This window comes from Dermacentor andersoni, chromosome 5 (assembly GCF_023375885.2).
Source record: "Dermacentor andersoni chromosome 5, qqDerAnde1_hic_scaffold, whole genome shotgun sequence".
In the NCBI taxonomy this organism is placed as follows: domain Eukaryota; kingdom Metazoa; phylum Arthropoda; class Arachnida; order Ixodida; family Ixodidae; genus Dermacentor; species Dermacentor andersoni.
Window position 1 is genome coordinate 138,556,378 of NC_092818.1, and position 26,266 is coordinate 138,582,643.

The 26,266-nt window shown below is 45.4% G+C and overlaps 1 protein-coding gene across 1 annotated transcript; it reads left to right on the forward strand.

The window, feature by feature from the left end:
- The first annotated feature begins 12,573 nt into the window (after positions 1-12,573).
- LOC126531248 (tetraspanin-33-like) lies at positions 12,574-15,273 on the forward strand. Its single transcript, XM_050178698.3, has one exon. The coding sequence runs from the start codon at positions 13,726-13,728 to the stop codon at positions 14,845-14,847; it is 1,122 nt and encodes a 373-aa protein (XP_050034655.1). The 5' UTR covers positions 12,574-13,725; the 3' UTR covers positions 14,848-15,273.
- The last annotated feature ends 10,993 nt before the right edge of the window (positions 15,274-26,266 follow it).

Consider the following 26,266-nt stretch of genomic DNA (forward strand, 5'->3'; position numbering starts at 1 on the left):
CTACAGTGTGGTGTCTAGAATTTGAAGCAGTACGGTTGCAAAATGGTGCAGGTCAATGGCATGGAGGAAAAAACTAACCATGAGCAAAAAAGAAAGAAATCTATAAAATTGGTATTATCTAGGCTAACATTCAAGCTTCAGAGAGTTGGACTTCACTGCTTCACGTCGCCCGATTGCTAGAAAGTGGGAAGCGGTGAAGTCTTTACCTCTCTGAAGCATGAGTGTTATCCTAGATAACACCAATTTTATAGCTTTCGTTCTCTACAGTGCCTCAGGTCGCCCGAGCGTAAAATTTTATTGCCCCTTGCGTTTTAGCTTCTTTCACTTACACATTTTTACCTCAGTGCGCCGGAGATGGCGTTTGAAGATGTTTTCTCTTTCTCTCTTCCACAGCTGAATCTTTCTCAAGGTATCCCACTGTAAAATATATAATATAGCTACGCTAACAGAGGTGGAAAGAAACCGTTCGCGCTATATTATTTTATGATTCCTTTCTAGAAACAACTTTATGTTGTGTGACGTGGTTGATAAAGACCGAAGGGAGCGGCAGAAATTTGTTGGAGCATATACATGAGAAAAACAAACTAACATTGTTTTTAACGCCATATAAAACACTAATTCCCCAGTATTTTGTAAGAATGACAATGTAAAACAATATGCGCAGCCTAATTAAAGGTTCATATTTTAACAAAGCATAGTATCATGATACGATTTGACAAAAAACTCCGCGAAAGTCGTCGTTGTCTTCATCACCATCATCAACAACATCATTTTCATTAGCATGTGTCTTTGTCTTTCTCTCAAAATAACATTTGATGCTATTGGGCACAGTCGAAAAGCCAATATGTGGCTTGACGGGGACTATGCGCCACACAGTTGACGGTTGCAGTACAACTTTATGCGAACAGTTTTGTTTGTGAGAAGTCACAGAATGTCTTACATATGGGACCTATAGCAGATACACATATACATAAGTAGACGGTTAGCTATGGAGAGCATACAAATGTTACGTGTAGAGTCTTTTTCAATGCACATGATAACGAGGCTAAAAAAATAAATAAGCACGAAATGCACGGGTATAGTAAATATTAAGCGTATATAAACCACTTCCCCATAGAAAGCGTTCACAAAGAGGTAGAAATAAAAACATTTTTAAATAATATGCAACTTGACTATACTCTTAAAGATTGGTAAAGAGTATGGTAAAGAGAGTTCAAGAGTATGCCATGTTTATTAACAGGGCATATAGAAGAGAATTAAAGATACGTAATATTTTTCATGATAAATATAGAAAGATATTTCCAATGGTTCGGAAAAATTGTGTTGAAAAGTGAGAAAAAGTAGCCGGCGATATTTTAAGGCGACAATATTTCCTTAATATTATGCATTACAGACTGGCTTATGTGTACTTATTGGTAGGTCATCTAATTTGTTGTAGCAAAGACACAATAACAGAGATAAAGAGAGCACGTAAGACAACACACAGAGCTGCACGTTGTCTCATGTGCCGTCCAGGTCGTTGTGCCTGCGCTACGATAAATTTGAACATGCATTAAAGAAACGTTAAACAACAGTTGGCTAATCTCTTGTTGCGCCACTGATTATTGTTCGTGCTGTGTCGGGGAAGTAATTAACTTGAGCGGAGAACAGCGCCATAATGTTTTTGTTGTTTCGTTCCAATTAATTTTCATTTTCATCACAGTCAACGTCAGCACGTCTTATTACCGAAGACGAAGTGTCAGTAGTCAGTGCACTCGGCAACAGCGAGTAGCACTAACTGCGAGTGAAAGTTAATCACCAGTAGTTACCGTAGGTAAACAAGTGACAATGAAGTCAAGCAGATCAGTAAATATATAAACCAGAATTTATTATAATGAGTAGTGTTAATTGCACGTGAGCAATAAAGTGATGTGATTTATCATACATATAAAGTTGACAGACAGCTCAATTTAGCAAGAGGTTAGCTTGAATTTGCTTGGCCTTCCTTGGCTTCAAAGCCTGCTGGACTCATAACGTTGTGGTAGGTACTTGAATTAAATGTGGCGCGTCGCATTCCCTGATACTTAACATGCATTGGCCAAGAGCGCTTCGCTTTCTAACATGAGGCATAAGCAGATTCATTTAGGAAAATGTGACGATATTCAACGGGTCGATACACATTACCGGTAACAACTGTTAACGCCATGACAGCATAACAGGGTAGTTATGAAACCAACGATTAAACGATAATCTCCAAAGTTGCTTTCAACTTGCGGAAAAGATTGTCATTAAAGGGACACTAAAGAAAATGGCTGAATTAGTTTAGACTGATAAAGTATTCTTCGAAAACTCTAGAGTTATTAATTTTGCGGTGATAGGCCTATTATGGTAAGGTAAAATGAAAATCAAAGTTCCATTTTTCGAATTTCATCGCGCAAACCCGGTGCGGCGTCACGGATTTCAACGTTTGTTGTTGTTGTTGTTGTTGTTGTTGTTGTTGTTGTTGCTGTTGCTGTTGTCGTTGGTCAGTAAAGCTTTCGAAATTTGTCAAGCACAGCCCTTGGCTCTTTTTAGAATACAGTGTAGTCCATCTTTGTCGATAAAGAATAGACTAGGCCAGAGCATACGGCATCGAAATCCACGACGTCTTGGGAAGCTGGTGCGGGGACTGAAAGGCAGTGTTGTCTCCCGTCTTACGTTTCTGCTTTTTTTTTTTTGTTGACTTACCAAGACTCTTCTGATGGTGGCGTTTTTTTATATATATGGTAGAAGATTAATTTATTATTACAGTTCGAATTGTCTGCCTTCAGTGCCCCATTAAAGCTGCGAAAAAAATAACAGACAATGCAATAAGTCAGGTTACTTTCTACCGTGCTGGTCAATAATGAGCTGCAGTCGTACTGAAAACAGAGACCATCTTTACGAAGAAGCAAGAAGGACTAATAAAGAAAAATGTAAACGAGGACAATGCGGGCGCGCGGAGCTTGAATGCAGGATAAATATCGATTTCTGGGCACAGAATTTCTTTATGCACACACGTGTACACAACCACAAAAAGCCTGCGTCGCAAGACTGCTCTAATTTCCCGAAACAAGGGGAACGTGGCTCGGTGCACGTGATAGGAGTACGAACGAGCTCAGAGAGAGGCCTAGTGCGGCGCACTGATTTTGTTCTGACCTTAGGCGCCTACTTCAGCCTCTGTGCGCCTAAGAAATGGATATTAAGGCTGCTCGTTGCCACTCGCAAATGTAATTTATTCAGAAACACAGCGGATTCCTAATGAAAGTTGTTTTCAACTCGGGTTGCAAGATTCCCCACACTACGTACTTTGGCCCACATAGTGGCCGCAGTCCGGTGAATAGATAAATATTACGTGTGGTCTATTTCTTGCAAATATTTTTTGCCTGCTTAGAGCGGTGTTACATAAAATGAGTAAATATATTTAGCACCGTACCGTATTTTCTAATGACAATCTCGTATTTATCTACTGATAAAACGCTGACCATTAGCGGTGAAAGTGAACATTTCCATCGCATTTGAGTGTCGCCTTCAAACGGGTGTCACATCACGCAAATGTGACGTCATTCATTTTATGGCATTTATGCCTGTAGGGGGAAGGAAACCATCGAGAACCTATTGTGTACCCGCCCTAGCTACGACGTACAACGCCTCTCTCTGAGGACAGCATTTAACAGGTTGGACTCAAGACCGCTCCCCGAGTCAACGATATACTCGGACCGTGGTCACACCCGTCACTGGCACGAAAAGCGATTCGTGCACTAGTACACTACTTGAAGTGCACCGGCTTAAGAGACCGTTTATAGTGTCCCTGTGCATCCTCCCACACGCACTCTGTGCTCCACTCTCTCTCATATATATATATATATATATATATATATATATATATATATATATATATATATATATATATATATATATCGATCAATTGACTCGTTTTGTTCAGGAAAAGTTGCAGTGTTGCAAGTTCTAGTTTTTGCATAACTTGCGGTTGTAGTGTCATTTTCCTAAATAAAAGATTTCAGCCAGGATTCGTCTGCCATGGCTGTCCAAGTATGTGAATAGCATTAATTTGAGAGGAAAATAAGTTCGACGAAATTTTTAGGATTTTTGTTCATTGAATAGCACCGTAAACGAGCTTAGGATAACTTTTTTAAAGGCTGCACTATCTCCAGGATTGGTCCACTATTTTAGTCGGCACTATCTGCGAGTACGACCAACATTTTTTTAGATTGCACCATCTTTGGCATAGGCCCAATAAAATGATTAGATAGATAGCGTGAAAGAAAACTCGTCTGACAATGCGAAGAATACGATTCGCATTAAACACAACCCTGATAAGAGCATTCTAAAATCAGTAACGTCACCTGAAGCTAGCGGATGAACATCACCGCGTCGTCACCATCCATATTTCCTTGTTGCGCTTGTTTGGTGCTTAGCAATCCCGCATTCACAGTAAAGCTGGTTTATTTGACACTTCCGAAGTATCTACATGCCTAGGTTCATATTAACTTGTTCTATACTGTATCCTTTTATCGTTTGACATTCTGTGTGGTCTGTTTACACGTCCCTGCAAGTGGTACGTAACAGCGGCGACGAAGTGCCCCGCATACTAAAGCGTTCAATGAAGAAATGCTTCATAAGTGAAATTATGTCATAAGGCGACGTGCTACAAGAAAAGTAAACTGTATCCGCTTGAACGCAAGGTTGGCACCTCAGGGCTCTTGGCAGATCCGAGGTGGCAGAAAAATGTGTGCCATTAAAGCAGGCCCGCCACCTCTGCCGCACTGTCGTAGACTCGAATGTGTGACCCACTATAGTAACGAGATCATGAACTTGCTACCAAATTATTGTTGCAGCCCGACAACTTTCTTCTCTCGAAAACTCTTTAGCGTACGTAAAACAAAACAAAAATAAAGAATTGCATTGCGTAGGCATAATCATGCCTAAGCAAACTTCTAGTACTAGCACGTGAACGACGCAGGACGAAACGCGTGTGAAACACAGGTGGGCACTTTTTTACGTTAGTTTTGAATTGAGTTGTTTCACTTATTTATTATATTCCGGTGCACAACTATGGCCTTGTGCCTTTTGTAGCGACATATCTAAAGACCACGAGAGAACGAAATTGGGCTAGTTATTTTGTAAACACCATGTTGAACAGCGCAGACTACACAATAAGAATGAAAGCCGGAACGTGTTCACTGTCTTCCGTCTTTCTTGTCCCGGCGTTTGTGCTGTTCACCCTCAAGGCCGCGTCGTGCCGCATTTGGCCAACTCGCTAGCGAACCTACACAGCTTTCTGGGCGATTACCCAAGAGAAGCATTCCACAAGACAGGGAGGGTTCCCCAGTAGGTTTGTCTGCATCAACTTGACGAGAACTTGGGGTGCCTCATGTCGGTGGGACTCCGAACAAAGTCAGCTTGCCCCCCGTGGGCTGTCTCCAACTGTTTGCTACCGTGGTCCTACGCCACTACCCTTCCAAGCGAAATCTCCGTTATTTCTGACACTTTTGTCATCAAAACGAGAGCAAATTGACCTTGTGCGTTACGAGCGCGCTAAGAACGCAGAAAATCTGGCACTAACATTTCGACACCAGCAAATATCCGAGCGCACAATCATTTTTCCCCTTGTAAAGAGTGCTTTGTTTCAAATACAGTCATAGCAAGGGAAAGCACGCCTAAACCGACGTGAGCGATCGTTTTGAATGCTGACAGAAAAGCATTGAAATCCAAATTCTGAACGCTAAAATATGGACGATAAGTTCAAAGGGCCACTTATACAGCTTCTTTACAAAGAAGGACTTCACACATTCCACTAACTGTAACATGCTGTATGGCATACCGTATGGTTGAAAAGAACAGGAAAGAAATCACCTATCGTATTGTATAGAAATTTTAGCATGTGGGAAGGACGAGAAAAAGAAGTGCAGTCACATTTTTATTGTCGTTAACAGTGGCATTTTGGGAAAGGAGGTGGCAGACAGATTAGGTAGCGCAGCATATGCATTAGGTACCCCAACACCCTTGACGTTTTCTCTATAAGACGCAAAGAATGTTCTTTGCACTCTGCGGCACAAACTTTGCATAGACACGTGGTTCGACGAACACGCAGAGTTGACCCATTCGTGGGCTTTTCACCCAACCAAGAGATCGGCCGCACATTCGACACGCATATCCGCCGTTTACGCTTAGACGTAGCCTACAGGCCCCACTATCTTTTGTCGCACAAAAATACGAACGTCTCCAGGAAGACTCCGTCACTCCCGTGTAATGAGCGACCATTCCCGCCGCGTTGGCTTAGCGGCTATGGTGGTGCGCTGCTAAGTGCTAAGTACGCTGTGTGTGTGCGTGTGCGCGTGTGCGATTATAAAGTACATCTTGCAATACATCGTGCATTGTTACAGCGTGATGCGATTACGTCAGCACGGAGCAAGGAAAGAGCGATCTTGACCATATATGTACATATCTGTAAATACATCGTTTCCGCACACCCGTCACACCTTGGTGAAGATGTAGGGCACTCACGCGCTCAAACACGGCCAACCAGTCTTCAACGTCGACGCACCCGGTACCGCAGAACGTCCCAGTATCGCAACGTGGGGCCAATGCCCAACCCCATGCGGAAAAAAATAAAACAAATAAGGCGCTGTACTAAATCTGGAAATGCTCATCATACAGTACAATATCATCAAATACAATATCAAACACCTAATTTTTTTTTTAGTTTTGGTTCTAGCACGTCTATTGAAATCAGAACTCACTAAAACTCGCTTGTATTCAACCGCGCAAGTTCATAAGTCCGCGAGAATGCCAGCAATCAAATTCGCTACTAAATTGCTACGTAGGTCGCAGCTACAATTTACTTAGTCCCAATTACTTCCAGATAAAGGACAGAGTTATCTGCGGCTGGCGTGACAACGTTATTCAAATTTTGATTTATCAGAGTTGTGTATTAGTATTGTCATTGTCTCGTCGCGTTCTATCAGAACGTAAGGAGACAGCGATTCACCGGAAGCACACGTTTATTCATTGAATAACGGTACGCTCGTGCTCGCGAAATACCGGTACGAATGCCTAAACAAGTACTATATACTGACTCCACACAGCTGCCGCTGGACGCGAGCATACAGTGACACTTTGTTAAAGAGGCCCTGAAACACTTTTTGAGCATAGTAAGAAAACAATGCCGATCTGTAGAAGAGGCTCCTGTGGGCATGTGAGCCAAATAATATTGCACCGCATGCAGCAAGGAAGTTACAATCTCGCGTCAAAAACAGTGAAAAATTGCTGGCTGTCGCCTGCGCAATGTCGCCATGCAGCGTCGTAACGAACAGTCCACCTAGTGGACTGTCCAATTCGGCCGCTGCTGATTGGCTAGGGACGCTCGTCTCCTCCTCTCTCGTACAGCTGCATCCAATCAGCAGCGGCCGAAATAGACAGTCTACCAGGTAGACTGTTACAAAATACACCCCCAGGTTAGCATTGCAAGCGATTGAATTAAAGCTGCAAGCATGGGCAAAACAAAATGGCATTTTGGAAGAACTTCGGAATGGCTTCAGAATCGGCAGGCGTCTGGATGATAACTTATTTTTTCGCACTCAGCGTATATAAATATCCAGAGAAGAAAGGATACCATCACATGTGGCTTTTTCACACATTACCGGAGCGTATGAAACGTAGACTGTAACACTTTGCGGGGTATTCTGGAAGGCGAAGGTATAGGCAACGACTGTATGCAGCTTTTGAGGGAGTTATACCGAGAAAATACCGCTTGCGTTAAATGGGAAGGCATAAGGAGCGAGGAGAAAGTTGATATCGCCAACCTTGGGACCGAGACAGAGGTGCCCTCTATCCCCGCTACTGTTTATGATGTACATGGTGAGAATGGAAAGGGAGCAAGAGGGGAGCAATATCGGGTTTAATCTTTCATATAAACAGGCGGGCACCATAGTAGAGCCGCAACTTCCAGATTTTTTTTTTTATGCGGACGACACTGTGTTGCTTGCTAACAAACAAAGTGATATGAAACGTCTGGTTGAAATCTGTGGACAAGAAGGTGAGAATTTAGGACTGAAATTTAGCGTTAAATAATAAGGTTTATGGTATTCAATGGAAACTGTGAAGAGATAGTGTTTTTATAGGGCCAGGAAAAACCTCGAGTAAAGAAATACATATACCTTGATAAATGGATAAACGAAGGCGATATATATCTGGAGACAGGAAAAGAACAATAATAGCAAAAGGAAAGGGAAATGTGGTCATAACGAAACACAGAGCCCTATGGGGATACAATAGATACGAGGTGCTCCGGGGTGTGCGGAAAGGTGTAACGGTTCGAGGACTTACATTTGGAAATGCGGTTGTTTGCTTGAAGTTAGGGGTACAATCAGGCCTTTATGGCAACCATAGGTCAGTAGGACGCCTCGAATTGGGCGCTCACGCAAAGACTACTAATGAAACTGGGCTGGACAAGTTTCGAAGTGAGGAAAGCTCAGAGTAAAGTTGATATTGAAGGACGACTATATAAGGGATATGAAAAAAAGAAAATGGGTTGCGAGAGTGTTCAGATCTTTGTACATTAATAACGATGATTCACAACGGAGAAAAAGAACTAGGAAACTTACCAGCAAGTATGCGACCGCTGTGGTCAGCAGCATGGCAACAAAGAACATCAAACGCAAAGCCAGAGAGGCTGAGACAACCTAGTGGGTGGCGGCAACGAAAAAGAAACCTGCTATGAGTAACTTCTTCAAAAAAAGAACGAAATCAGAAACGAAATAATTTATGATAACTCAAAGGGAAGCTCATTACCTTTCGAAGTGAGATCCGGAAGCCTTATAACACGCACCTATAAAAGGAGATATAAGAAGGAAAAAGAAGCATGGTGCTTGCTGCGGTAAAGCTAGGGAAACGATGGAGCATGTTTTATTAGAATGTGAAGATATCTGCCCAGTGACAGATTTAGGCACCACTGGCCTCCTTGAAGCCATTGGTTTCAGGGATTGCAGGGAGAAAGTAAACATGTCCGCAATAGAGATTAATAAGAGGCGATAGGAAGTTTGGTGGCAGAAAAGTAGGGAGACTACAAACAACAGAGGCGTACAAAAACACAGCTCCCAGTAATGGCTCAAAAAGTTTGATGCTGGAAATTTTTCTTATTTGTGTGTTTTCTCAAAAATATAGGTAGGAAATTGGGCAAAATAAGAACAAGAGCTTGGTGGCGCAACCCACCACTCCGTTTCAAAGGGGACGTTCATGGCATCAATCCACCCATCCATCCAATCATCCATCCATTACATTTTGAAGCAAGAGCAGGTTGCTTTAGAATGCGCAGCTATAAAGCGACTTATACCAAGGAATAAGAAGCATGTGCTTGCTACGGTAAAGTTAGGTAAATGATGGAACATGATGGAGACCACAAACAATGGAGGCGTACAGAAACAAAGTTCCCAGTAGTGTTTCAGAAAGTTTGATGCTGGGAACTTTCAGTTTGTTAAAAAAAAGATAAGGCAAAACGTTCGGCAAAATAAAAGTAGGAGCTTGGTGGCGCAACCCGCCACCCCGTTTCAAAAGGGACGCTCATAGCAACCATACACCGATCCATCCATCGCCACCGAGACACTCAACCTATGAGAGTGGCTTTGCCCCTTTGGAGGCAACGGCCGTCCATCTGTCCGTCCTTCTGTCCATCTATCTGTCCGTCTGTCCGTCTTTTTTCTTCTTTCTAATTACAGCATATATAGTTTGAAAATGCCCAAACGCTAATTCTTATTTTACAGAAATAATGAGTGAGTAATGAGGAAATACCATCTAATGAGTGCTCATTTTTAGGTGTTCAATTAGACTCCTTTCTAAAGTTTAATTTGCATGTCAGATTCATAAAAAAGACAGCAGCCTATGGCATCAGGGTACTCTTAAAGGCCAGACAGTACTTTCAAAAGCACACTCTCCTGACATTGTATTATGCCTTTATTTATAGCCATATAAATTACTGTATCAGTTCTTGGGGTCTTACTTATCGCTTTCATATAGCTTCCTTGCAGCACATCCAAAATTACGCTGTCCGTATTATCGCTTCAGCTCCTTATAACGCTCATGTTACCCCTATCTTCACTGAGTTAAGTATCCTCATAATAAATAAAATTATCTGGTACAACCACATCATCGTTATTTACCGCCTTCTTAAAAACCCACAATTACGTTATATCATTGGCAGGAATAGTCTTGCTAATCCTAACACTACCAGGTTCTCTTTACAAAATGACCTTTTACTTCCAAAATCACACAGCAACTATGGCAAATTAACTGTTGGTTTTGCTAGTGCGAATTTCGCCTGCTCACGTGAAATCCTCACCTACATTATCGTCATACCAACGTTAACTGAGAGCTTATATTAATACCTTGTAAACCGCATCTCTTTTTTGAAGTATTTTTTTATGGTGCGCATTATGTACATTTTTTTTGTGTTGTGAAGTGTTGCCATAGGTTTTATTACTTTAACACTGTAGAAGTTGTGTAATCCGTTCTTTGTTTATAAATACAATTGACGCCTTTTTATTTATATATTATTATGTAACTAAGAACAAGAGGTCCCGCTGCAGTTTCGAACTGTGGGACCTCTTTCTGTATAACTTCTACTGCGTATATGTACCGCTAATGAATGAAGCAATAAACTTGAAACTTGAAAATGCCAGGTTGGCGGGGAGTGGTGATTTATGTAGCCCCTAAACAAACGCGAATTATTTTGGTGCTACAGAACTCTTCTTTATTTCTTGTTGGCATTTTACCCCAAAGAGCGAGCGCGTCTTTAAACGCACGGCGAAACTAGTCGCTCGTCGTTTAGTTACCTCTGACATTTAGGCAGGCTGTATCGAATGAGTACTTTCAATCACTTAGGTAAGCACGGAAATACAGCCTGCACCACAAGTACACACAAAAGAAAACTGTGGTCTGCCTTATGATATTTGTTTTGCTTATGGAACCACAGAACTGAACGAAATATAATCTCTGAAAGCAGCGTAAGGAAAGCCCTTGCTTTTCATCGTAGAAAGAAAATTTTAGGCTTAATGACTTATCGATTTCATCGCCCGACGAAAAGACGCACTTTTGACAATGTGTCTTTTTGCCAGCATATATGCGCTTGCTCTCAAAAATTTCATTTCATTAGTTGTTTTGGTTTTTATTCTTCTGAAAAGGGCACGCTTTCTTGGTTTCTGCTAGTGGTCACTGGAATTTTCTTTTCTTCGGCGTTTCTTGCCTATAATCTGTCTTCCCACGCTCCTTCACCACATCTTCAACATTACTGGACTATCTCCCGGAGTAAGAGTCGATACATCGAACATTCTCTCTCTTTACTGAGTTTCGTTGCGCGAATTTTTTCTTCGCGATTACCAGCGTTCATTTTTGTTCCTTGCCAGGTATTTGTGTGGAGCTCACTTATGGGCATCTTAAGCGCTGTTTAAAAGAGTGGGGACATGGAATTCTTGAGGAGCTCTCTTTGCCTAAACAACTGCGTTTGGACACCGCTAAATTTGAACTAACGGGCACAAAAAAAAGATCACCCTTTATTGGCCTTATGCGCTCGTGTAGGGGCGCCAGAGCTCCTGAACGCGACAACGCCACTGCGGCCAAGTCGATCGTACACGCTGTGTTCTCTTCCCGGCGCTCCTGCACTAAGTTGTGTGCGGGGTCTGTCGCCGCGTGGTAATGCCATTGCGAAAAGAGCCGCATTTGGTGTTCTGCAGCTACGAAAGGATAAGCAACGTCGACGAGTACTTTAAACGAAACAGTTTGGTTCGCGATGATGCCTCGTACGCCGCTAATCGCGTCATTGCGTGAGCGAAACAATCAACAGTGCCGTCGTTCCGCCGGGAATCTTCGGAAAGCGCGTGGCACAAATAAAAAACGTGGATTACTACGAGAGCTTGTACGTGGGCACACTGTTTCCTAGCCACGCGTTCCGGCTATTATCGTAATATCTGCGTTGTTCTGCTTACATTTTAGAAAGTTACGTTTTAACGCCAGCTTGGCGCCATGCGCGGCACGCTTTAGCTATAGCACGCGTTGGCCCGAACTACAGGTGTGCCTGTACCGCAGTTTGGTGGCCCAGCCCGTGCTTAACGCTAGCAGAAAGTGGGCCGGCCCGGCCCGACGATGAATGAAGAACGGGTCATCCGGCCCCACGGCCCGAATTCGCAAATCTTCTCGTTCGTATAAGTGCTCCTTGCTATTAGGCGGCCGCCGTCGTTATTATTATGCCAGTCACCAGGATCGGCTGTGATTTCCTCTAACAAGCAATTCTAGCCTAACAGGTTTTTTTTTTTAAATTCTGGCCCAGTTTAAATGCGAGCTCGTGCCGTCAGACCAGACCGTCAGCGAGTGCCGACGCAACAAACTGACCTCTCCGCTCTTGGCTTGGTGCACCTATAGATGAAGTGGTTATAGTTTGGATACGTTACACGTTCACTAACAACAATAAATAGAGGTGGGCGAGTACCCAATCTTTCTTAATACGTATCGAATACGAACAGTAAATATTGCATAGTCCACCGCACAAGCATGCGTGTATTTAAAGCAGGAATCTTTATTTTGGCACGTTAACTGGTTACTGTGCCAGTACGGTCAAGTAAAGAAAAAAGCTACAAATAAACGCAACTCATCAGTGACAAACATTCAGTCTTAAACACATAATTACTAGTTGTAATAAAAGCTGCACAAGTAGCGTATCAACGTCTTTAGAGCCTCGTTGCAAACCAGCTTTAAATAATGACTGGTGGCTGCATGAAATAGAGCTTTAAAAATACGATAAATAAGTGGTAGCTGAAAAAAAGAAACGAGTAGTAAAAAGCTGCTAAGGGATTCCTGTGCTGCAAAGACATGTAAATGGGCCAGTTGCAAGAAAAACATCTCTGGTCACAGAGTAAAAAAAATAAAGATGGTACATGACAGTCGAAAACTTTACATTAGACAATGCAAACAATACTCGAAGGTTATCATTTTCGCTGCCACCTCGAAAGTGAAAGCAAACCTACCATTATTCATTTTCGCTTCTGCATTTCTTCGACAATTGTTCTCATTGGATTAATTCTGGTTCCTTAGGCTGTTCACTGGCGCGATAATGTCGTGTTATCCGCGAGCCTGTGTGCTTCATCCTTTCATTCTTTTTTCCTTTTTATCTCTCCCCTGCGAGTCCAAGTACAACTTCTGCCTCCCTCCAATCTTCCCGGCGGTCACCCACTGTTGACGCTTATAGCTCCTGCTGGAATAACCACTTTGTGCCACATGAGCGAAGTGGACGCACATTGCTCACTGCTATGCCGCCACAAAATCTGTGGGCTGTGAAGACGGCGCTCAGTGGGGGGTTCTCTTTCAATATTTTCAGTGTGCATGGCATTTTATGTAAAACCCTTTAACAAATTTCACGTATACAAATGAAGATCGTGCTTTACGTAACGCCACTTAATCGTTTTATTTTGTTCGTACTTTTGCACATATATCATTTTTGTTTATATTTTGCGAAAAACAAAACGCCTCCTGAGCGTTAACTTATGTCATGCAGCAGAGCATGTGCGTTTTGCGACGTCTAAATTAAGAATTACTATTCAAGGCACATCCGCCTTATGATGAACTGGGGCTATTTCAATTAGAACTGACCAACTAACTAAATAAAAATAGGCAGCTGTGGCACGTGTCACTTACCGCGGCAGAAGAAGAAAAAGAAGTGTAATGGCGAAGGCAGCGAGTAATAGCCGTCAAACAACAGCTACCCTAACGACAGCAACCCCACAGGAGACGCAGCCGACGACGCAACGCACGGAAACTGCAGCGTTCCAGAAGCAATCGGAGGTGGAGCATAGTCTCTCGACGACCACGCGCCTCCACAGCGAGCTCAGGATTCGCGGCATCATCGTGGGCGTCAACCTGGTCGTGGTGCTGCTGTCGCTGGTCGCGCTGTGGTGCGCCACGTACTCGTACTTGGTGCGGCCCTCTTCGGAGCGAGACGACCTGCTCAACAGCCTGATGCGCAAGTCCTTCCTCTTCACCTTCTTCATGCACCTCGACGTGTTCGTGGTCGTCGTCAGCGTGTCGCTGTCTGCAGTCGCCATTTGCGGCCTAGTCGGCGCGCTTCGCGAGAACATCGCCGTGCTCGAGGCCTACCAGAGCCTGCTGGCCGTCATAATCCTGGTCAACAGCATCACGGCCATCGCGGCCGCGCTGGGACCGCAGTCGGCGCGCGACCACCTCAAGGATAGCGCGTACGTCGAGTTCGTCCAGGGCTACAGGCAGTCCGAGCACTTCCAGCACCTGATCGACACGCTCCAGAGGTCCATGCACTGCTGCGGCTTCTCTCGAGACAGTTTCCGCGACTGGGACCGCAGCGAGTACTTCCACTGCGCCATGGGCAATCCGAGCCGCGAGCGTTGCTCGGTTCCCTTCTCTTGCTGCCGGCGTCGCGTGCTGGACGTGAACGACTCGTCCAACCTGCCGGTGCTGGCGAGGCGTTTCTGCGGCCACGGCGTGCTGCTCATGGACGACCAAGAGGCCTGGCAGCGCGTCTACACGCGCAGCTGCGCCGACGCCGCGCTGACGTACGTCATGGACAACCTCGTGACGTTCGTCGGCGCCGGCATGGCGTTCAACATGTTCCTGCTGTTCATGCTCATCACGTCCGTGGTGCTGCAGGACCAGATCCAGACGATCTCGGCCATCTCCGAGGCGTACTACGACACGCTGAACGAAGGCCAGGAGGCCATGCAGGAAGCCGGCCTCATCAAGTTCCCCAAAAAGCCGCGGAACAAGCCAACCGACAAGAGCCCCGACAAGGCAAACGACAAGGTGGCCGAATAGCAAAGAAGGACGATGGAACGCTGCTGTGCTGGGCCGGCCTCACATGATGAACAATTACACAAGACGCATGCTGTTGTTTTCCTTTTTTTATTCGTGGCTTATCAGCCCTGGCCTGCAGTTTTTTGCTGGATTTAGAAGTTATACGGATTCTTTCATTTAGAAAATGACACTGTTGTTCAGAACTGTATGATTAACTGCGTAATTTCCTGTGAATAACTATGTTATTTTTTACTGTGTTCACTTATGCTGTTTTGAAATGGGTAGTGTGTCACTCTTTGTCCTATTCTAGTGACACCCATGAACGCTTATTTCGAATCGCAATGCATTGCCGTTGTTCATCCTGGGAAAGAGGCTGGTCATTAAAGCTGGATATGTTTGCTTGGCGGCACGCCTAGCATGCTAATCCTGGTGAACGCGATCATAATTGTTACAAAACACACGACACTTAACGCACACAACATGCAGAATTAAGCTATTGTTGAGACCTGCAGTGCCTTGCAGGAAAGTTAAAAGCGCCTTCGTGTAGCACAGGATGCCCAGGCTTCACTAGTTCACGGTCCAACATGTTGTAGCAGCAGGTGTGAACCCAGAGATTTAGTCGGGAGATTATTAGGACGGTCCTCTGGAGTGCCAAGAGGTTTTAATTGTAATTTAAGTGTGCTATGACCTCCATAGTATATTGCGCGCAGTGAACAATGGCGACTGGAACAGCTATGACTGGCCCAGAGGGCTGCTACGGCCTCTCTGATTGGCTTAAAATGCCACCATTACAGAATTCAACAATATGACGGAATTTGACGATGCCCCGAATAACATCCTAGGACTACTAAAGCTTCAAGAAACCGAAGGAAAGCGATAGTACGGGGCCATAGGTCGTCTGCAAGAAATCATAGTCACGATCAAATGCATGTTTTCTTGAACAGTTAAACCCCATTCGGCATTGCAAATCGGCACCACTGTTTGGCATCATTTCTTTGCAGTACTCACGAGATAAAACCGCCCACTGGAGTTTCTATAGACCAATGTGTGGTGTTCCAAGGTGCTGATTCATCGGATTCACCTGGGCGTCGCCTTCACTACACGCTATGCACATCTCATTGGCCGTGCGGACAGCCCGAACTGCGAACGCTGACAAGTGCCTGATACTCTCCAACATTTGTTTTGCGACTGCCCTCTCTCCCTATCCCAGTGGAAGACGCTGGCTTTTGCGCTAGCAGGCACTGGCAGGCAAACATTGTCTGAAAATACTATTTTATCTGCAATGTGTGACGGTACAGTAGAATCATTAGCTTGGCTACAAGGGCTGCTCTGAACCCGCGGTGGTTGCTCAGTGGCTATGGTGTTGGGCTGCTGAGCATGAGGTCGCGGGATCGAATCCCGGCCACGGCGGCCGCATTTCGATGGAGGCGAAAGCACCCGTGGGTACTTAGATTTAGGTGCACGTTAAAGAAGCCCATGTGGTCGAAATTTCCGGAGTCCTCCACTGAGGCGTGCCTCATAATCAGAAAGTGGTTTTGGCAAGTAAAACACCATAATTTAATTTTTCAAGGGCTACTCTGGACTACTTGAAGATCACCGGACTAGACCCAAGGGTTTAAGGAAATCACTGCGTTAGTGTATGTATGTATCCGGTTTCCGGTTAACTGTTTAATCATGTTGTGGTCTAGTTTGCCTAGATAGCGCACCCCCTTTCGGTCATGTGTTTGGCTTCGACCAATGAGCTGGTGATATCTTACAGGGAAGTCTTCGTGCATTAAACGGCCGCTGGTTGGCCCAGTTCTTTGTGTGGTTTGCCTCAAGAGCGGTCGTCTCTCCGCCTCCCTCTCTCGTGTCGGCGTCGCCGGGGCTCGCCGCGCGCTCTCCGGACGCCGGGCCACCGCCGCCTGCCGCTGCCGACACAACAGCATGCTTGCCGAGGTTCGGTGCAAGATCGACGCTTTCGGACGCATGGACAGTACAGCGGAGTCTGCTCCTCAGAATGCAACCCCGACAGTTCCTGACTCTATGCCCAGAATTGGTCCATGGCTACCGAATCTTGATATGCCGACATTTAAAGGCGACATTCACAAATGGGCACCTTTCCGGGAGCAGTTCGAGCAGACTGTTCATCTCAACAACGCTATATCGACAACGACGAAGTTTTTCTATTTACGGAATTATCTTGCCGGGAAAGCGGCAGCGGCCATTGCCGGTTTACCGACTTCTGAAGCTTGCTACTCAGATGTTGTAGCACTTCTGAAAGAACGTTTTGGCGATCGTCAAAGGATAGTGCAGCACCATCTGACAGCGCTTCGCCTTCTACCTCATGTAAAGTCCGGAAGCGACGTACGCGGCCTCAGGCAACTGTATGATGCCGCGCAACTAAATATCCGATATCTGACTGCACTAAATGTAACGACTCTCAGTTTCTCTGCAATGCTGATAGATATTCTACAGAAGGCATTGGCCATACGAGATCGTTCTTGCATATACGCGAGGAAAGCGGAGTCAGACTTTACGTCAACATGGGCCTGATACGAACCTCTCGGAGCCAGCGCTGGCAGCTGCTACATCGGAAGCGGAGTTAAAAGAGCTGTTCATGTTCACACGTGTTGAGTTAGAAAGCCCAGAGCAGTGCAACGCATCGTCACAACAATCTGTCGATGACCGTGCTGAGAGAACTCGAGGGAGCAGCACCGCTTCCATACTGCACAGTGCATCATACAGCTGGAGCGAGTGTTTCTTCTGTCGATCAAGAAGCACGGTACACGCGCCTGCGACGCCAACCTATCTCTTGTTTCCAAAAAAGAGAAGCTAGCTAAGGATAAGCGCTATTATAGATGCACATCACGAGGTCACCAGGCACGGTCTTGCCATGTCAAACTCATGTGCTAAGCTTGTCACGGAAGACACGCCTCGAGTATGTGTGACCCGAACTACAGAAAGAAAGATACTACAGCGGAAACTTCGAGACCAGCCGTGGCTTCAGGTAGCACAGCAGAGATAGTCCCGTCGCAATCAGTAATGTTTTGCGACAGAGATTCCACAAACGCTTGCACGAAGACAGACAGAGAAGTGTACCTGCAGAATTTTCGCGCTTTTGTCGTTAAAAATAACAGGTCCTGATACATCAGAGGGATTATGGATGGAGGCAGTCAGAGATCATTTATCACAGAAGATCTGGCTGTAAAACTACAACTACAGGTACTGGGAGAAACCATAATTTCATTCAACACATTTGGCAACGGATCCCCAAGTTCTGCTGAAATACGGAAGGTTGTTGAAGTACCACTGCGTAGTCAGCACTGTTCCGACATCCATATTGTTCAAGCAATTATAGTTCCAGTTATCTATCACGACATTGCTGCGCCGACAGCTGATAACAACTTCATTCGGAAGCTGTGATGTGAGGGCAAATTTCTTGCTGACGACAAGAATTTTCTTGAAGCGGATACTGAGAACGGCCTCAACTTGTTGATTGGAGCTGACCATCTTTGGGAAATCATGACGGGAGAAGTTGCAAGTAGCATAGAAATTCCAGGACTGGTCGCAATCAACACGGCATTCGATCGGACACTGCAAGGACCGAGTCGCCAAAAAGTCTTTCTTGACTGCGACGCTAACGTTATGGTCTGCGTTCTGCGAGTGGAAACAATTACTGACAATGACACAACCTCGCAGATTCTACAGTCGTTCTGGCAGCTCGAAGCAATGGGGATCACAGATTCCGGCGAACCTCCCTCTCCATAGTCCATTGCACGGTTCCGAGGAACAATTCGCAAGAAAAATGGCAGATACACCGTGGCGCCGCCTTGGAAAATCATCAGAAACAGCTACTTGGAAGCAACCGTGATACCGCGCTCGCACGTCTACAAACACTGGCAAAGAGGCTATCAATGAATGAAGGATTATTGGAGCGATACAACGCAGTCATCCGACAATACCTGGAGCTAGAACACGCTGAAGTGGTACATAAGAGTGTTCCTATTGATCGGGCCACCTATTATATGCCACATCGAGAAGTTATACGAGAGGAATCGCTGACCACCAAGCTCCGGGTCGTGTTCGACGCATCGTCACACGCTCAAGGTTTTCCATGAAGAGGTAACTCTGAATAAAGGAGTGAACCTCAAGCCAGAGTTACTACAAGTACTGCTTCGCTTTAGGTGGTTTCCGGTCGCCATCAACTCGGATATCGAGAAGACATTCTTACAAATTGAAATACAGGAGACCGACCGAGATGCATTCGGGTTCCTCTGGTTTGATGCCATTCCCGTCATCCAAAACAGTAACATTGTCGAATGGCGCATGACTCGGGTACAATTTGAATCAACATCAAACCTTTTCTTGCCCATGGCGACTATTCATCACCACTTGGACAACGCTTGTGAGGACAAAGCGCTTGCTTCTATTTTGAAGAAGTCCTTTTATGTAGACGATTTACTGGTGGGTGCAGAGACATTCGAAGATGGTCTGAGCATCTATGAGCGATCGAAGGCAATTATGCGAGATGCAGGCATGAGTCTCAGAAAATGGAAGACCAATAACCAGCAACATTTTCGACAACCAGGAGAAGCAAGTGGAAGGTACATCAAGGTAATCAACTGCAGTTTTGGGAATGCAATGGGATACCGAAACTGATTACTTCAAATTTTCTTCCAAATTTATAGCACAATACTTAGCCTCAGCTCAGCCGGACACAAACGTACACTTCTCAAGGCTGCTTCCCAAATTTTCGACCCTCTTGGTATTTTCTCGCCTTTCATCGTCACTGCAAAGCTTTTGTTTCAACACCTGTGGGTTTTAGGCCAGTCTTGGGATGACCAGTTACCAGAGGAGATCAAGATGACATGGACAGCATGGTGCGCAGACGTAATCCAGCTTGGCTTCATCAAGATTCCGCGCTGCGTGAGAGATGGGCTATATGCAGCGGTCGAGAAGGCAGAGCAGCATATATTCGTCGACGCCAGCCTGAAGGCTTATGGAGCATGTGCCTATTTGAGAACAGTTGATTGCGGTGGAAACACAGCTCCATCACTAATAGTAACGAAGTCTCGAGTAGCACCTACCAAGATTTTAACACTGCCGAAGCTCGAGCGTATGGCTGCAGTAGTAGGAGCCAGGTTATGAAAATACATCCATTCATCGTGGGATTCAAAGCATTTTCCCTGCGTCATGTGGACAGACTCAACGATCACACTGAGCTGGATCCGGAGTGACCATAACAAGTTGGCTCAGTTTGTAAAGCACAGAGTGACTGAAATCGCAGCATTTGCTGAACCACTGCTATGGCGTTAGTGCCCAGGAGAAGAAAACCCGTCAGATTTATTGACTAGGGGCGTATGTTTAAAGATTCTACGTACATGTCGCAGCTGGTGGAGGGGACCTGAATGGTTATCCCAACCAAGATCAACCTGGCCTACAGACTCGTACATGAGCACGCCGATCTACGAAGAGTCAGAGTGTGGCACGCAACATATACTTCTTCAAGCGCCGAGAATAGTGGACACCCTGATTGACTTAAGGTAGTTTGGCAACCTACAGAAGCTCCTGCGCGTCACCGCCTGGGTATTTCGATTTGTGGATCGATTTCGTCGTATTCAAACGTCGCTCGGTGGAACTATTTCGACAGAGGAGCTAAACAAGGCTGAAATGTTCTGGATATGTCGCGTCCAGCTCGAAGTATTCACGAATGACATTGAATAATTTCGGCTTAGAGACACTGTCCAGAAACACTCCGTACTGCGCCTTGATCCCTTGAGCCTTTACCTTAATCACAGCGGGCAGCTTGGACTTGGTGGCCGACTTGAAATAATGAACGCTACGTAGGACGAAGAGCACCCGGTTATTCCAATGTGAAGGCATCCCTCCACGGCCTTAGTTGTTACTGAGGCTCACTGCAGAGTTTTACATGGCGGTGTGGCAAGCACTATGATGCAGGTTCGACAGCGTTACTGGGTTATACGTGCTCGACAAGAAGTTAAACGGATCATCAATGCTTGCTTTCTCTGCAAAAAATACAACAGCAAACCTGTAAAGGTGCAATTGGCGCCAATGACTGAAGACAGGCTTCTCACACCACGGCCGTTTGAAGTTGTGGGATTAGACTTTGCAGGCCCACTATATGTAAAGCAACATGAGACTGATAGAGTTACGTACACAGCTTATATTCTGTTGTTCACACGTGCGACCACGAGAGCTGTACACCTTGAATTGACGAGTGGTATCTCTACAAGCTCCTTCTTACTAGCATTCCGTGGGTTTTTGGCTAGTAGAGGAGTGCCCGCAACACTGCACTCCGATAATGCTCTCGCATTTAAGAGAGCATCGCGAGACATATGGGACATTTGGAACACCATGAAGAGCTCTCCATTTGCATCTTTGCTCTTGACGCATCGCATAGAATGGAAATTTATTATGCCAGGTGCGCCTTGGTGGGGCGGCGCTGGTGGGAAAGACTTATCCGATCAGTCAAGTCATCTTTACGTAAAGTGCTGGAAAAGAGCAAGCTCAACTGCGAACAAACTGAGACTGTACTGCTGGAGGTGGAGGCGGTTATCAATTCAAGACCCCTAACCTATACGTATACGGACGCTAGAGAGCCCTTTCCACTATGTCCTGCTCATTTTCTGGCCGGGAGCTCATTTCTTGCCTCTCCAGGGCGAAGCAACAGTGACGACGAAGCTCGAAGTGCACAGGCTACGCGACGTGACCTCAGCAAGAAGTTGCGATACCGCCAGAAGCTCGTGGACCACCTGTGGATCCGATGGAAGAAAGAATACCTCCTCGAGCTGCGGGCACTTCACCTCTACCCATCGCATCCTAGTAGCAGTCTACAAGTAGATGATGCAGTACTCATCGAGGAACCTAACATTTTTAGAGGTATTTGGCCACTGGGACGATACGTGGACGTCTTCCCTGGTCAAGATGGGATAATCCGAGCCTGCCGTGTGAAAGCTCAAGATGGCAAGCTTCTAAGAAAGCCAGTGCAGAAATTGTACAAGTTTGAATTGTACAACGCTACTGAGGGCGGGAGTATGTAGAAAAAGACGAATAAACGGGGCAGGCGGGCACTGCAAAAGAAGATTAAGTTGGAACAATGAGTAGCTCTTTGTCTGGTTTCTTCGCGTCTCGTTAGCTTTATATAGGTGCTATTCAGGCAATATCAAGTTACCAACCATCACTCAAATGCACATATATACTGGTAATTTCAGTGGCCCTAAACAGCTAAAGCGATCTTGGATTGTAGCGCGAAGTGACACAGACACAGACTAGAAACAGACAGGACGAGCGCTCGTCCTGTCTGCTTCTAGTCTGTGTCCGTGTCACTTCGCGCTGCAATCCAAGATCATGTTACCGTACCAGTTCGCCCAACTTTCTATCCTTGTGCATTACAGCTAAAGCGAGTCAGACAAGCACCATTATTCTATCATAACATAATAATGACTCCCATTTCGATGTTCACCTACACTGGTTACAAGGACACAGCTCTGACCCTTTTTATTCTATGGCAGATAACAGAGCACGCGACAACATGAAAAAAGCGTATCCATGATCCCTATTGTGCCGGACTCGTTATCCCTTATCCTACTCAACAACAACAAAAAAGAAAAAGAGACCCTCAGGGGCGACACACTATCTCTCATTGTTCCCTGTGTGTTCGATCCTCTTCCCGCAACCTCACAAGGGTGGAGAACGTTTTCCTGAGGAGGACATGGGCTGAGGTAGCCTTCACCCCTGCTGTCACCTGCAAGTGAAAGGGCGTCACCAAGGATGACGCCACCTGCCCCAACCGTGCAACCTTGGCAAAATACACTGATGTGTAACACCTGTTGTGGACTCGCCCAGGCACGCGACACCTCTGCGAGTCCGTGCTCCGACGGTCTCACCTCCGCACTGGCCGCTCCACTAATTTCAGCAAATAGATTAACGATGACTGTTATTAGAGAGCCTTAATGAACTTCCAGTAGGGTATAAAAGATTTCTTTTAATTATTATACCTCAAAGCGCCCACCTGAAAAAAAGAAAAGATGGAAAAGCTTATTGAGCGTTATTTCTGCTTCTCCAATTCATTAAAGTTCCCGGAACGATCTTCCATTTTATCTCGATCATCGAAAGAGTTCAGTCGGTGGCGAAGCCAATAACGGTACAGTGCAATTACCTGCGCTCATCACTGCACCATCCACACAGAGCACATTTTTCTAGGCAATCATCCCATATGAAGATTAAGAAGATGAAGGAGGAGGAGGAGGAGGAGGCACTCCACATATCTGAAATTCCTTTCTACATCCTTTGTACACTTGTGACCAGTAAAAGGCCAGCAGACTTTCATCGTCTGCACTTGCCAACAGCACTCGTAGCTGTTCAAGCTGACGAAAGTTTGTAAACCAATAGGCGCCTTCGGTGTGCACGCAGTACGTATCGTACACCTGCAGAACTTCATAACAAGACAGGGGTGCGGCCTTATAGGAACGCAGACGGAAAACCCAGCGCAAGAAGCTGAAGAAGGAACATCTACTAAAACAAGCAGCACTGCCTCTTTTAGTATGCAAGCTGCATACTTGCATGTTCAATTCGAAGAAAGAGAGAGAGAACGGAGGAAGGAAAGGCAGGGAAGTTGACCAGACCGAGTCCACATGGGAAGGGGGAGTGAAAGAGAGAGAAAACATGAGACTTGAGTACCCGAATGTAGACATCTTGCACCTAACTTAGTGCATGTGAAAGTCGAATTCGAAGCAAAACTAAACAGACAGGGAGCTAAATCTTGCTTCCCCGGCCTATGACCTCGTTGATATTAGGGGTTGGCGTGCTCTCATGTTGAACGCTACTGAGTTCTCACACTGTGAAGGCTTTCGAAATTTCCCGTGGACGCGCATCAGGTAACTCGACTCGAAGAGCAGTGTGTCGCCCACTTTTAGTTACACTCGTCTTCCGTAGCTCTACACTGTTCCCAGGTGAAGTCGGTACAGACGAAACGACAGTATCGGTATCCCCGCACTGATTTCCTAACAACGCCACCGAGTCTGTGCCCGTACTACGGTGCATGTGCTCCACGTTCGACTACTCCTTTATCAGTAGCAGTAGTAGCAGCAGTGCACATGCGCCAGTACGTACGGCAGTTCGCTGAACTCTCAGGAACAGACAAACTCTCAACCACAGCAGCCCCCCCCCCCCCCCCCCCCCCAACACGGAGCTCGATATGGTTCGCTTTCCTGATTAGGCGTACGAATGCCTCAGTCTACGGCTCTGACGCACAGAAATTTCGAGAAGCAAGAAGCCTTGTTTCGAGGCAAGTCATTACTCACAATCACGCGCCTTCCATGAGCCACCATACTGTAGGCCGATCCACCCCGCTCCTGTACTGGGGCTAGGCGAAAGTTTTGAAATCCGGGGAGCCATCGCTTCCAGCGCCGACAGAGTCGTCGCGAGGGACCTAAACTAGAATGAATGTCGCCGGTGTGACCGTAAAGCGCCAGCAACTCCCGAGAGAGAAGGGAGGGGATCGGAAAGGGGCGTCTGGCTGAGTGGACTACGGTGTCTGCCGTCCCGGCTTGGACGCTGTGCAACACGCAGCCGTGATCGCTCAGGCAACGTAGATGTCAATCGATATCCGGAAAATTGCTAGAAATTGCACTTAAGATAGGATAGAAAATGTTGTAAGCGTCACTACTTTTACATTGCCCTGTCTGCTCAAGAACTGAAACGAAATTCTGTGTTTTATTGTATACACAATTGTCCCATTAACCCCCCTTGTTTTATTATATGTTAAGCATGGCATCGAGACAACTTAACGAAACTTTGATAACGCTAATGTTAGACACATGAAAGAACGTTCTCGTACTGAATAAGCAAGGGATAAGTTATTATACAGTTAACCATCTAAAAATATACCTAACTCTAAAATTACCTTTATTTTCTTTCGCAAACGAATTTCACGGGTCACCTTTCTGCTTACTACAGCGCCACAAATTGTAGTCACAAGCGAACTTCCGACAAATAGGGCTGCTAGTTTTTTTTTAATGTCAACATGCCTTACCGATACCTTGTGAATAGATTTATTGTTTATGTGAACATCCGTATAAGCCGCTCATCTTGGAAATTTTAGTAAAGTAGGACAACTTAGTAAAGTACTACGCGGCACGTATAAAATTGGTGATCTAATACCATTATGGTGAAAGAAAGCAATATACTATGCCGCTTCTTACTCGAAGCTAGCTTGTTGTACCTTGATTTGAGGAACAACGACAGCAAAAAACTGTGAGAAGTTATTAAACCTGCAAAAACGAGTAGTCCAAATATTTGAAATCTACCATAGTAGGTCGCATGACTTACCCACACACAATCTTTTTGGCAAACATTCAATGATCCGAGCAAATCAAGTTTTTTTTTTATTATAGATTACTCTTACATATAAAAAAACACAGACTCCATGTTGTCAGCCTACCCACTTTTCCTCCTCGATACCTATTACGTAATCAAATCAGAACAACACCATTTCTGCATACTAACTGCGGACGTCGTTATTTAAACTATCGAATACCTAGCCTACTAAACATCGCGGAACAAAAAAAAATATTTTTATGCACCCCATTTTAAACAATGTATAAAAAACTTTCTCCTACATTCTCAAATTAACTATAAATAAAATGATATTGCACTAACTTTTTTATGACTATATATGTATGTTTTAATCTGCGCTCTAGTGCGAATGTACACACAAAAAAAAGTTTTTTGAAGCGCAGAACGTTTATTCATGTAATAATTGCATAATGTACAAACTATCTTGTTTATCTGTGTTTTCTACAACGTACTAATTAATTCCTGTGCTATATTTGATTTGTTTTTCTGCATTTTATTATAATGTATGCCGAACGCGCTGAGAAGCGAGAGCCTCTGTCCGGCCACATGGCCTTTAGCTCTTGTTTCCTCTTTCTGTAACAAAGAAAAGAAACAAAAAGCAAAGTAAACTTCGAACGTCAACCCGAAGCGTTGGTATTATCGCAGAAGCTACAATGTGGGTGTGGGTACAATCTTTTGCGATTTGCGAATACCAGTGCGCGTGCACCATGATTATCACCGAGCACCTGAAGCTAGTAGTATGCACCCCAGACAATCAGCCAGGCTAACATCGGCAGCTTCTCATTAAGCTGAGCAGCTCCCTCGCCCTCTCTCTCATGACAGCTTGTCCATTTGCTGCATACCCTCATTATTGCGATAGCACTCGACCCTCCAGGCAAGCTTGCCGCGCGGAAACACGATGAAGCACACGCTAGGGGGGGGGGGGGGGGGCAGGTGAGCGCGCGTCTTCTCCTCAATAGTCCGGTCGAGGCTGCGCATGGCTGTTCGCGCTGCTGAGCCCATACCATAGAGAAAGAAATTCCCATACGCTGGAGGTCATCTGCTGGGGGTGCAAAGGTGTGTTCAGCCGAGATGGCTGATC

Coding starts and splice junctions, on each gene's coding strand:
- LOC126531248 (XM_050178698.3), top strand. CDS start 13,726: ATGGCGAAGGCAGCGAGTAATAGCCGTCAAACAACAGCTACCCTAACG.